At 38.3% G+C, this 13,585-nt stretch overlaps 1 protein-coding gene across 4 annotated transcripts in view; it reads right to left on the reverse strand.

Moving 5' to 3' along the window:
* The window catches only part of IFT81 (intraflagellar transport 81), a 105,961-nt gene that overhangs the window by 28,399 nt on the left and 63,977 nt on the right, over window positions 1-13,585 (reverse strand). For all 4 annotated transcript variants that reach the window (XM_079942315.1, XM_079942314.1, XM_079942316.1 and 1 more), the window contains one exon: window positions 8,493-8,642. In XM_079942315.1, coding sequence (XP_079798441.1) covers window positions 8,493-8,642 — 150 coding nt within the window. The remainder of the gene's footprint in view (window positions 1-8,492; window positions 8,643-13,585) is intronic.

Genomic DNA, 13,585 nt, shown 5'->3' on the forward strand with positions numbered 1-13,585 from the left:
AAGAAAAATTTTACAGGAAGAGGGAGTTATGAACTATGTCAAACACTGCCAATAGGAAGATAACTAAAATGAATCTGTATGGACTAATCTCAGGATATTTTCAGTGGATACAGTGGGTGCTCTGCCCTGATCTGTTTATTGTGTCAGGGTACCCATCCCGTAGCTGTTGTGAGAATTGGTATTTTGATGACAGTCTACAGCTGTCCCTTCTTCAAAGTGTACCCCTGGTTTAACAGGAACTATATCACACCACTTCTTGGGTGGTAGTAAGAGGGTCCATAGCAAATTACTGACTGACACAGGGGTCCAAAGGGGTAGCCCTCTTGCCTAAAGATGAGACCAACTCTGTGATGCAATTTATGCTCCAGAGCTCCTTATGCAATCAGAATGAAATTGGACTCCAACTGAATCCACTTTTTCCTCTTGCTTCATCTTTTTTCCTAAGAGCACTCACTGAATTATTCATATGAGGAGGAATAAAAATTCTTGTTTCAGGTTCTGCTTCTAGAGAACCTGACCAACTACAAGGATGGGCTTCTAAGGTAGGATCACTCCCTAGGTGAATGGAACTGAGAGCCCTATCACTGGGGGCAAGCAGAGTATCGTTAGTCCTAGGCATGTTATAGCAGTACAATTGCTAAGACTGGTGACCTAGGGCAGAATATAGGTGGAAGGGATTATGGTGGGCATGACAATGGAAGGCTTGAATCTCCTTCAAGAGAGTTTGCTGAGAGGAACAAAGTTGACTGACAGCCATAACTGCTGCCCCTCTGGATCCACCATCACGTTCACACCAAGGCCATGCTTCCCCCAGGCTGTTCCCAGCCAGAGGCTGACCCATTCCTGCCTGACAGGGAACTCCTCTAATTGGTGACTGGCTCAGGAACTCCCCATCATCCCAACCAAAACGTCCTTAAAACTGTGCTTACACCCTAAGGCTCTTCCTCTCCAATCCTCCTTCCTTCTTCTTCCTTCACAGAACAGCCTAAAGGCATTTAGAGCCTAAAGGCTTTCCCTGCCGCCTGCTGCTCAATTCCCTTTACCCTTCACAAAGGCTTCCTCCAATAAATCTCTTATACATCTAATCCAATCTGGGCGTATGCTTCTTGGAGGACCTGAACTATCACAGGAACATACTAGCTGGTACAGTGTTGTTGGTGTTCAAGAAGCATGAAGAAATCGTAACTATAAGGACTATGAAATTGGGGTGGCTGTTGCTAAGCTCAAATGACGGGCTCAAATCCATTAATCAGTAATTTAAAGCAAAGTGATAAGTCAGAGAACCTCCTTAGGAGCTTTAAAGAAACCCTCATTTCCTGTGGCTATGAGGCAGAGAGAGCTGAAAACCACGGACAGGACTTAAATTGTAAGACTGGCAAAACTTCAGAGAAGGCTGAATATGTCCTATGTCAAAGTCAGGGCTCTGATAGGGAAGGGAAAGGGTGCTGAGTCTGAAATGGGGATAACTGGATAGGCTCACTTGAGAACCTTAAAACCCCAGATTATCTTTTATCTTCTGGGCAGTGGCAAATGGCTTAGCTTGTTGGGTCAGGGGCCTGGAGGAAGCAAGATAGCAAGACTAAATGACTGGGGACAAGGAGGTCTCGGGAAGAGGCATCTGGATCGAGCTATAAGAGTTAACACTAAGTGTGAAGATCTCTTCATCACATGTATATGGCCACTGGACAATGTCCACAGTAGAAGAGGCACTCAGCAGCCGAGTGGAAAGGATGATTTGGCCTTTCCAAAAAGGCCAAAAAGGCTGACAGTAGATGTCAGCCAGCCTCTGTCATTGGCCACCCAGTGTGTGGACAATGGGCTCATGAACAGAATGGCTATGTTGGCAGAGATGGAGGCTAAGTATGGACCAAATAACATGGGCTCTCTCACTAATGCTCATCTAGCTAATGCTACTGCCAAGTGTCTGAGCTGGTGGCAACACAGACCAATCCTGAATTCTGGGTATGGAATCATCCCTTGAGGAAACTGATCATCTGCTTAGTGGCAATTTGATAACACCAGATTCTTTCTACCTTGAAAAGAACAACACTTCATCCTGAATGAGACTGACCTATATTGTGGGTAAGGGTTTGCTTTTCTTGCCCACAGTGCTTTAGGCAGCACCACTATCCAAAGGCTCAGAATGTCTGGTCTACTGATGTGGAATCCCACATAATATCACCTGAGACCAAGGGACCTACTTTATGGCAAAGTAGGTATGGCGATGGGAATATGACCACAGGATTCAGTCCCTGTACCACACACCATCCAGAAAGCTAATGGCCTGACTGAATAGTGGAAGGGCCCTATGAACGTAAAGCTAAGGTGCCAGCTTGGAATTCATGGCCTGTGAAGATAAGTTCTATTCTTCATGATGGAGTGTATATCTTAAACCAATGCCCATTACATGGTGTTGGGTTCCAAATAGATCCAAAGACCCAAAAATACATGGGTCTTGGAACCATGAGATGAAAGTATGAGTGTTATCACTCACCAGAATTCCAACTCATACACAGGGAATTATACTTCCCTTCTTGACAACTTTAGGCTCTGTGGGTATAAATGTTCTGGTTTCCGTAAGGCACATGCTTCCACCGGAAGGCACATTGAGAAGCCCTTTAAACTTAATGCTCTGCCTACCATCTTGTCACTTGGGCTCCTCATGCCCACAGACCAGCAGGCAAAGAAAAGAGCGATTTATTGGCAGAATATTTTAAGGGTATACAGATGCTGTTATATAATGAGGGACAGATAGGAATAAGTTTGGCATTCAGGTGATCCATTAGGGCATATCTTGGTACTCTCATGCCCAGTTTTAACAGTAAATGGGTAAGTTTACCAACCACAGCCTGATAAGGGCATTGTACTAGAATCTCATACCTCTTAAGGATGAGGGACTGAGTCATCCCACCAAGTGAGTCATCTAGCAGTCCCAACCTTTTTGGCACCAGGGACCAGGTTCGTGTAAAACAATTTTTCCACAGACGGCGGAGGGTGGGGGTTGGGGGGATGGTTCAGGCAGTAATGCCAGCGACGGGGAGCGGCAGATGAAGCATTGCTGGCTTGCCTACTGCTGACCTCCTGCTGTGCAGCCCAGTTCCTAACAGGCTGCAGACCAGTACCGGTCCATGGCCCGGGAGTTGGAGACCCCTGATAGACCACTGGAGGTGCTAGCCAAAGGTGTGGGGAATCTAGGATGGATGGTAGAGGAAGGAGATATTGAGTATCAATTATGTCCTTGGGACCAAATGAAGCAAAGAGAGTTTTAATTTGTCCTCCTCACCCTCCTGTTTTCCTAGAAATTTTGACCAACTGTAATCCTGTATAAACTATACCAGGATGGAGTGACTTTAATGTGAGAAGCAAGTAGATCTCAGGAGTACAAGGGGTGGCTTATAGTGAATGCTGTTGGTGCTCTACTCAAACCTCATCTGCAAGCTGCAATGAGTGTTGACTGCTAATGGCTCACAGATGTCCCCTTCTCCAGAACATGCCCTTAGCCCAATGGGGGCTGCCTCATCTAGAAGGTTATACCGTGCAATAGCCAATGACTGACTGATATGGGAGTATAAAAGGCCAGCGCCCTTGCCTCAAGGTGGAACCAACTTCATGGTGCAATGTGTGCTCCAGAGTTCCTCATGGGATCTAAATGAAGCTGTTTTCAGTCGGGAATACATCCTTGCTTGGCTTTTTTCTGCTGCTCCATCTGTTTCCCTCATTCCCTTTCTTCTGAAGGTACTCCCTCCCTCAGTAAATCATTTGCACCAAGTATTCCCCTCTCAGGCTCTGCTTCTAAGGAACCCAGCTTAAGAAAAGATGTAAAGCAAAAACTGATGGAACTAAAAGGAAAAAGATCATAGATATTCTAAAACATCTTTTTCAATAACTGATGGAATAAGCAGATGAAAATATAAATAGAAACATGAATACATGGAGGCTAAACAATACACTACTTAATAACCAAGAGATCACTGAAGAAATCAAAGAGGAAATCAAAAACTACCTAGAAATACATGACAATAAAAACACGACAACCCAAAACCTATGGGATGCAGCAAAAGCAGTTTGAAGAGGGAAGTTTATAGCAATACAATCCTACCTCAAGAAACAAGAAACATCTCAAATAAACAGCCTAACCTTACACCTAAAGCAAATAGAGAAAGAAGAACAAAAAACCCCCCAAAGTTAGCAGAAGGAAAGAAATCATAAAGATCAGATCAGAAATAAATGAAAAAGAAATGAAGGAAACAATAGCAAAGATCAATAAAACTAAAAACTGGTCCTTTGAGAAGATAAACAAAATTGATAAACCATTAGCCAGACTCATCAAGAAAAAAAGGGAGAACACTCAGATCAATAGAATTAGATATGAAAAAGGAGAAGTAACAATTGACACTGCAGAAATACAAAGGAACATGAGAGATTACTACAAGCAACTATATGCCAATAAAATGGACAACCTGGAGGAAATGGACAAATTCTTAGAAAAGCACAACCTTCCAAGATTGAACCAGGAAGAAATAGAAAATATAAACAGACAAATCACAAGCACTGAAAATTAGACTGTGATTAAAAATCTTCCAACAGACAAAAGCCCAGGACCAGATGGCTTCACAGGTGAATTCTATTAAATATTTAGAGAAGAGCTAACACCTATCCTTCTCAAACTCTTCCAAAATATAGCAGAGGTAGGAACAATCCCAAACTTATTCTACGAGGCCACCATCACCCTGATACTAAAACTACACAAAGATGTCACAAAGAAAGAAAACTACAGGCCAGTATCACTGATGAACATAGATGTAAAAATCCTCAACAAAACACTAGCAAACAGAATCCAACAGCACATTAAAAGGATCATACACCATGATCGAGTGGGGTTTATCCCAGGAATCCAAGGATTCTTCAATATACACAAATCAATCAATGTGATACATCGTATTAACAAATTGAAGGATAAAAACCATACGATAATCTCAAGAGATGCAGAAAAAGCTTTGGAAAATTCAACACCCATTTATGATAAAAACCCTCCAGAAAGTAGGCATAGAAGGAACTCACCTCAACATAATAAAGGCCATATATGACAAACCCACAGCCAACATCGTTCTCAATGGTGAAAAACTGAAACCATTTCCACTAAGATCAGGAACAAGACAAGGTTGCCCACTTTCACCACTATTATTCTATTATTCAACATAGCTTTGGAAGTTTTAGCCACAGCAATCAGAGAAGAAAAAGAAATAAAAGGAATCCAAATCAGAAAAGAAGAAGTAAAGCTGTCACTGTTTGCAGATGACACGATACTATACAGAGAGAATCCTAAAGACACTATCAGAAAACTACTAGAGCTAATCAATGAATTTGGTAAAGTAGTAGGATACAAAATTAATGCACAGGAATCTCTTGCATTCCTATACACTAATGATGAAAAATCTGAAAGAGAAATTAACGAAACACTCCCATTTACCATTGCAATAAAAATAAAATACCTAAGAATAAACCTACCTAGGGAGACAAAAGACCTGTATGCAGAACACTATAAGACACTGATGAAAGAAATTAAAGATGATACAAACAGATGGAGAGATATACCACGTTCTTGGATTGGAAGAATCAACATTGTGAAAATGACTATACTACCCAAAGCAATCTACAGATTCAATGCAATCCCTATCAAACTACCAATGGCATTTTTCACAGAACTAGAACAAAAAAATTTCACAATTTGTATGGAAACAAAAAGACCCCGAATAGCCAAAGCAATCTTGAGAAAGAAAAATGGAGCTGGAGGAATCAGGCCCCTTGACCTCAGACTATACTACAAAGCTACAGTAATCAAGACAGTATGGTACTGGCACAAAAACAGAAATATAGATCAATGGAACAGGATAGAAAGCCCAGAGATAAACCCACACACATATGGTCACCTTATTTTTGATAAAGGAGGCAAGAATATACAATGGAGAAAAGACAGCCTCTTCAATAAGTGGTGCTGGGAAAACTGGATAGCTACACGTAAAGGAATGAAATTAGAACACTCCCTAACACCATACACAAAAAATAAACTCAACATGGATTAAAGACCAAAATGTAAGGCCAGACATTATAAAACTCTTAGAGGAAAACATAGGCAGAACACTCTATGACATAAATCACAGCAAGATCCTTTTTGACCCACCTCCTAGAGAAATGAAAATAAAAACAAAAATAAACAAATGGGACCTAATGAAACTTAAAAGCTTTTGCACAGCAAAGGAAACCATAAACAAGACAAAAAGACAACCCTCAGAAAGGGAGGAAATATTTGCAAATGAAGCAACTGACAAAGGATTAATCTCCAAAATTTACAAGCAGCTCATGCAGCTCAATATCAAAAAGACAAACAACCCAATCCAAAAATAGACAGAAGACCTAAATAGACATTTCTCCAAAGAAGATATACAGATAGCCAACAAACACGTGAAAGAATGCTCAACATCACTAATCATTAGAGAAATGCAAATGAAAACTACAATGAGGTATCACCTCACACCAGTCAGAATGGCCATCATCAGAAAACCTACAAACAATAAATGCTGGAGAGGGTGTGGAGAAAAGGAGCCCTCTTGCACTGTTGGTGGGAATGTAAATTGATATAGCCACTATGGAGAACAGTATGAAGGTTCCTTAAAAAACTAAAAGTAGAACTACCATACAACCCAGCAATCCCACTACTGGGCATATACCCTGAGAAAACTATAATTCAAAAAGAGTCATGTACCAGAATGTTCATTGCAGCTTTATTTACAATAGCCAGGACATGGAAGCAACCTAAGTATCCATTGACAGATGAATGGATAAAGAAGATGTGGCACATATATACAATGGAATATTACTCAGTCATAAAAAGAAACGAAATTGAGTTATTTGTAGTGAGGTGGATGGACCTAGAGTCTGTCATACAGAGTGAAGTAAATCAGAAAGAGAAAAACAAATACTGTATGCTAACACATATATATGGAATCATAAAAAAAAAAAAAGGTTCTGAAGAACCTAGTGGCAGGACAGGAATAAAGACGCAGATGTAGAGAATGGACTTGAGGACACGGGGAGGGGGAAGGGTAAGCTGGGATGAAGTGAGAGAGTGGCATGGACATATATACACTACCAAATGTGAAATCGATAGCTAGTGGGAAGCAGCCGCATAGCACAGGGAGATTAGCTCCGTGCTTTATGAGCACCTAGAGGGGTGGGATAGGGAGGGTGGGAGGGAGACACAAGAGGCAGGAGATATGGGGATATATGTATATGTATAGCTGATTCACTCTGTTATAAAGCAGAAACTACATACCACTGTAAAGCAATTATACTCCAATAGCAATGTTAAAAAAAAAAAACATGGAAGATTTGAGTATCATGGTTAACATACTGGACTGAATTGACTTTTATGGAACGCCATCCCCCACAACTGCAGAATATATATTCTTCTCAACTGCACATGGAACAATGATCAAAACAGACCACATGCTGGGCCATAATGCAACATTCAAAAATTTCAAAGGACTGAAATCACAGAGTATGTTTCCTGGTTACAGCGGAAATAAGCTAGAAATGAATAACAGAAAGGTAACTAGAAAACCCCCAAGTGTTTGGTTTTAAGCAATGACCATAGGTCAAAGAAATCACAATGAAAATGAGAAAATATTTTAAAGTGAGCAATAATGCAGTTACTACATATCAATTTTAAAAGTGCTGTTACAATCTATGTTTAGTGCTGTTAGAATCTATGTTTGATGCACTGTAAATTTTCAATCTTAAATTCCCTAGAAGCAAACAATATTCAGCAGCATGAGACAGAAAAGTTCATAGTGCCAGCTAATTACAACTGGTTCAAATTTCATTCACCTCTACCAGATTATTGCTAGCTGGTAAGCCAACATCCTGATGAAATCATTTCCCCATGGGTAAAAGAAAAAAAAAAAGCCAAATCAAGAAAACTCAGAGGAACTGGTACCCACGATGAGAATAGCTTTGCTGCTAAAGGGATTTCTCTGGGTTTAACTTTTTTCTGACAACCAAGGCACAAATATATAAGGAACAAGCCTGCAGGCAAACCTCCACACAGAACCCTCCCTGGATACTTCTTTCCAAAGCTCCAGGGAAGTGGCTGCTTAGATTTCTGCCCAGCAGGCCACGATAAATAAATTATTTTATAGTCAATCTCTTGGTATGATCATTTTGGTCATATTAACTAGCTAACCAAAAGAAAAACCTACTTAATAGAATTCAACTTCTATTAATTACCCCAAAGTCAGAACACATAAAAAAGTTAGTGCCTACTGCTATAGTAAAATACAAAAAATCAGCTCTTATGTCATCTCTGTAATTAATCAGAGAAAATGAATAATTTTATGGTTTTTCTAATAAAAACAATGACCTCAGTAAAAGGCTATAACCTATAAACCTCCTGGCATTTGTACTTTTAGAACCCCAAGATAACAGTGTATTACCAGTTGATGTTGAATATTTTCATGACGTTGCTTAAGAAGTTCTTCTGTCCTCTGCAAGAGACCAAATTCAGCTTTAAATTCAGCTATTATCTGATGCTTCTTTTTGAAAACTGTACTCTTGCTTCGAAGTTTACTGACATATCGTTTGAACTGTAAAAGAACATAACATGTAGTTTAATAAGTAGAAAAGTAGTTGCTAAATATATATAACCTCAGTGTACTAGAAAAATTTTCTTTTCTACCATCCTACATGTGGGTCACAAGTACATAATAATAACTTAGTCTTATTAGAAAAGTTGGAAAGACTAACTGTTCAGTTAAAATATTTTGTGTATGTTTTTATTTTTTGGACCCATTAAACACTGTAAATCATTATACAAAAGCTATTTATTTTGGGCTTTACAAATAAGGATTAGGAAAACAGAAACTTCAACACTATAAAAAAAGAAGAAGAAGGGACTTCCCTGGTGGTTCGGTGGGTAACACTCCATGCTCCCAGTGCAGGGGGCCGGGGTTCAATCTCTGGCCAGGGAACTAGATCCCACATGCATGCTGCAACTAAGAAGTCTGCATGCCGCAACTAAGATCTGGCGCAGCCAAAATAACTAAATAAATAAATATTAAAAAAGAAGAAGAAGGAAGTAGAAGACCATTTCTGGTTGTGGTCTTATCATGATACCTCTTATGTACTGTACTATTTTGGTGGCACTGGATCTACTGGGGTTAAAATAGCCAACCAGAATAGTCAACACTTGTAGTAACTATTTATCATTTAAGAAAGGTACTGTGACCATATACCCTAAGAAGCATCTGAAGTTCATCCCAAATGTTAAAAAGCTAAAAATATTCCAAATTAGTGGGAACTCATAGTTGCTTAATTCAGCTATTTACCTACTAATGATATTAAAGTTATAACTACTCTAATGGAAAGACTCTGTTATTAAATAATACCAACAAGAGTTTGGAAAAACAAGTGAAGTGGATATTTAAAGGAATTCATTTGACAAGTACTATTTATTAACTATTATGTACTAGGCACTGTGCCAGATGCAGAGAACACAATGCTAAACAAGATGCTCACATGTCCTGCCCTCATCAAGCTTAAGGAATAGTGGGGGAAATAAACACTGAACTGATGTTCACAACCATGGTGAACATTATGAAGCAGTGAAGGGGCCCTGAGAATAAATAACAGGAGTTTAAACTGGGTTGTGATGAAGGTAGGAAATGTGGGGTTGGATTTTAGGGAGGTGGGTTTCGACAAGTTTCTCAAAAATAATTTAAGCCAAGACTGAAGTAGCAGGAATACATTAGAGGAAGGACAAAGAAGCAAGGAAGAGCATTCCAAGTAGAGGAAACAGCAGGTGTAAAGGTCCCAAGGCACTGGCTCATTAAAAGTGTTGCTCAATATGAGAAGCAAATGTGAAAATTTTCTGGTATTTCTGAAACAGAAACATAACACATAAAAAAAATCACTTTCTCTTATGTACCATTAGTACTAAGAATTTTTACTACATAAAATATTTTTTTCTGCTCCAACCTTTTATTAACTACATTATTTTTAAAATGTCCATAGTAAGAATCTGGCTTATTATACTTAAACTCATCACTTCAAAACAAAAGTAAGCCTCCATATTACCTAATATGAGAAAATTCTTTGATAATCTTAGCCTTTTAAATGCCCAATTCTTTACAAGGATAATTGGGGGGGGGTTATAAATAATTTTATAAATAATAAAAGTAATGAATGTATTACTGAAATTTTAGAAAACGGAAAAAATTCACTCAAAGCCACTATCCCAATGCAAGCTCTATTATCATACGGTATTTTACCTCCTAATTTTAAAGGCTAAATCTAAGGTCAGTAATTATAAATTGTAAGGTAGCAAAATAGGAAGGAGAACATTTCTAAAATTTAGGTTTTTTTTTTTTCTTAAAGACTTGATTGATTCCTGACTATACAAAGTCCTTAAAAATAGTAAGATTAAAAATTCTTCACATAAAAATAACCCTCTAATTCCTAGTTTAGACATCTTTTTGGCCTCTCCCGTTGCGGAGCACAGGCTCCGGACGCGCAGGCTCAGCGGCCATGGCTCACGGGCCCAGCTGCTCCACGGCATGTGGGATCTTCCCGGACCGGGGCACAAACCCACGTGCCCTGCATCGGCAGGCGGACTCTCAACCACTGCGCCACCAGGGAAGCCCTAGACATCTTTTTTAAACGTGACTTAAACTTTGAAAGAAATGAGGAACACATTGTGTTTTAGAGGAAGGAAGTTCAAAATATTTTTCTATTCATGACTGAGTTAGTTTTAATATTAAGGAATCCAGCCCACAAAAAGCAAATTATCAACGGCTGTATTACAGAAACAGTTTAAAAAATTTAGTCATACCAATGTACCTAGAATCTAATTACTTGCAATTTTTCCTTTTAAAGAATAAATGTGTAAGCCTGACATAACCACTGATTCAGAATCCCCAGACTAACTATATGTTCTATTAAAAGTGTCCTGGGCAAAGTGCCCAAAATGAAATCAATCCTGTTCATCTGCTATCCTCTGTATTATCTAGGCCAATCTTCCCCTTCTCTATCTTGCTGTGCTCTGGAACTATTTTTAAAAGCTAAAAGCTATAAATGTTTTTGGTGAAAGAACAAACCTACCGATTACTCAATGTGCTCTATGCTGATTGGTTATTATTTGGCATTCACTGGACAAACTACCTAGGGGAAAGGGAGTCAGGGTCAGATTAATGACAGTTCCATAAAATTAAGCAATAGGTGGCCATCAAAGCACTCTAAGGGTTCCATTACCTTAGACTGAATTAGAGGAATTAGAGGGGAAAAAATGCATTATCCATGATTTTCTTCCATTGGAAGTTTTTTCAAACTATCATTTGGATTTTAGGTTATTTTTGAACTTTCAGATTATTGAAAAAAAAACCATGATAAAAATATTGAAGCTAAATCTTGAGACACATTCTTAATAATTTCTATAGGCCATACTCCCAAAAATGGTCAGAAGGAAATTTTTTTTTTACCTTTAACTTAGTTTTATTTTTTTTATTTTTATTGGGTTTTGATACCTTCTGCCAAACTGCCCTTCAAAGGCTATTTATAGTACTGTTTATAATTGTCAATTTAATAAGCAGAATAGTATCTTATATTTTGTTTGCATTTCTTTATTAGGGAACTTCACTTTTTGCCATGTTAATTGTGCATTTGTGTGGATTTTTTAAAATGATATGCCTGTCTTTGGCTCATTTTTTAATTGGAGCCTTTCTTGTGGATCTGTAATAGTGATTTTCAAACTTTTGGGTCTTAGGAACCTTTTATTAATGATCTCAAAGGGATTTTGTTTATGTACATTGCTGGCATGATAAATCTGAGGGAAAAGAATAGAATACTCATTAGTAAACCAAATCCTACAACACGTAAAAAGGATCATACACCATGATCAAGTTGGATTCATTCCAGGGATGCAAGGATGGTTCAACATATGCAAATCAATCAATGTGATAACACCACATCAACAAAAGAAAAGACAAAAACCACATGCTCATCTAAATAGATGTAGAAAAAGCATCTGATAAAATTCAATATCCATTCATGATAAAAAATTCTCACCAAAGTGGGTATAGAAGGGGACATATCTAATAAACCCATTTATGACAAACCCACATCCAGAAGCTGAAAGACTTCCCACTAAATTCTGGAACAAGTATGCTCACTCTCACCACTTTTATTCAACATAGTATTGGAAGTCTTAGCCACAGCAATCAGACAAGAAAAAGAAATAAAAGGTATCCAAATTGGAAGGGAGGAGGTAAAATTGTCATTATATGTAGGTGACATGATACTCTACATAGAAAACCCTAAAGACTTCACACAAAAATTATTAGAACTCATCAGTGAATTCAGCAAGGTAGCAGAATACAAGATTAATATACAGAAATCTGTTGTATTTCTTTACACTAACAATGAAATATCAGAAAGAGAAAGTAAAAAAAAAAAATTCTGTTTAAAATCATGTCAAGGGAATTCCCTGGCAGTCCAGTGGTTAGGACTCCATGCTTTCACTGCCAAGGGGCCAGGTTCAATCCCAGGTCAGGGAACTAAGATCCTACAAGCCATGTGGTACGGCCAAATAAATAAAATAAAATAAATAAGAAAATAAAATTAAATCACATCCAAAAAAAAAAAAAAAAAAACCTAGGAATAAACCTAACCAAGGAGGTGAAAGACCTATACGCTGAGAACTATAAAACATTGAAAAAGGAAACTGAAGATGATTCCAAAAATCAGAAAGGTATCCCAAGCTCTTGGATTGCAAGAATCAATATTGTTAAAATGGCCATACTACCCAAAGCAATCTACGGATTCAATGCGATCCCTATTAAATTAGCCATGACATTTTTCACAGAACTAGAACAAATAATCCTAAAATTTATGTGGAACTACAAAGGATCCAGAATTGCCAAAGCAATCCTAAGGAAAAAGAACTAAACTGGAGGCATAACCCTCCCAGACTACAGACAATACTACAAAGCTACAGTAATCAAAACAGCATGGTATTGGCACAAAAAAAGACATATGGATCAGTAGAACAGAATAGAGAGTCCAGAAATAAATTCACACACCTATGGTCAATTAATCTTTAACAAAGGAGGCAAGAATATACAATGGAGAAGGGACAATCTCTTCAGGAAGTGGTGTTGGGAAAGCTGGAGAGCTGTATTACCCCAGCCCTCACACCATACACAAAAATAAACTCAAAATGGCTTAAAGACTTAAATATAAGACATGACACCGTAAAACTTCTAGAAGAGAACATAGGCAAAACATTCACTGACGTAAACTGTAGCAATGTTTTCTTAGTTCAGTCTCCCAAGGCAAAAGAAGTAAAAGAAACAAATGGGACCTAATCAAACTTATAAGCTTTTGCACAGCAAAAGAAACCATAAACAAAATGAAAAGACAACCTATGGAATGGGAGAAAATATCTGCAAATGATGCAGCTGACAAGGGCTTAATTTCTAAAATATACAAACAGCTCATACAGCTCAATATTAAAAAACACAAAAATCCAATCACA

This window comes from Stenella coeruleoalba (genome assembly GCF_951394435.1).
Source record: "Stenella coeruleoalba genome assembly, chromosome: 14".
NCBI classification, from domain to species: Eukaryota; Metazoa; Chordata; class Mammalia; order Artiodactyla; family Delphinidae; genus Stenella; species Stenella coeruleoalba.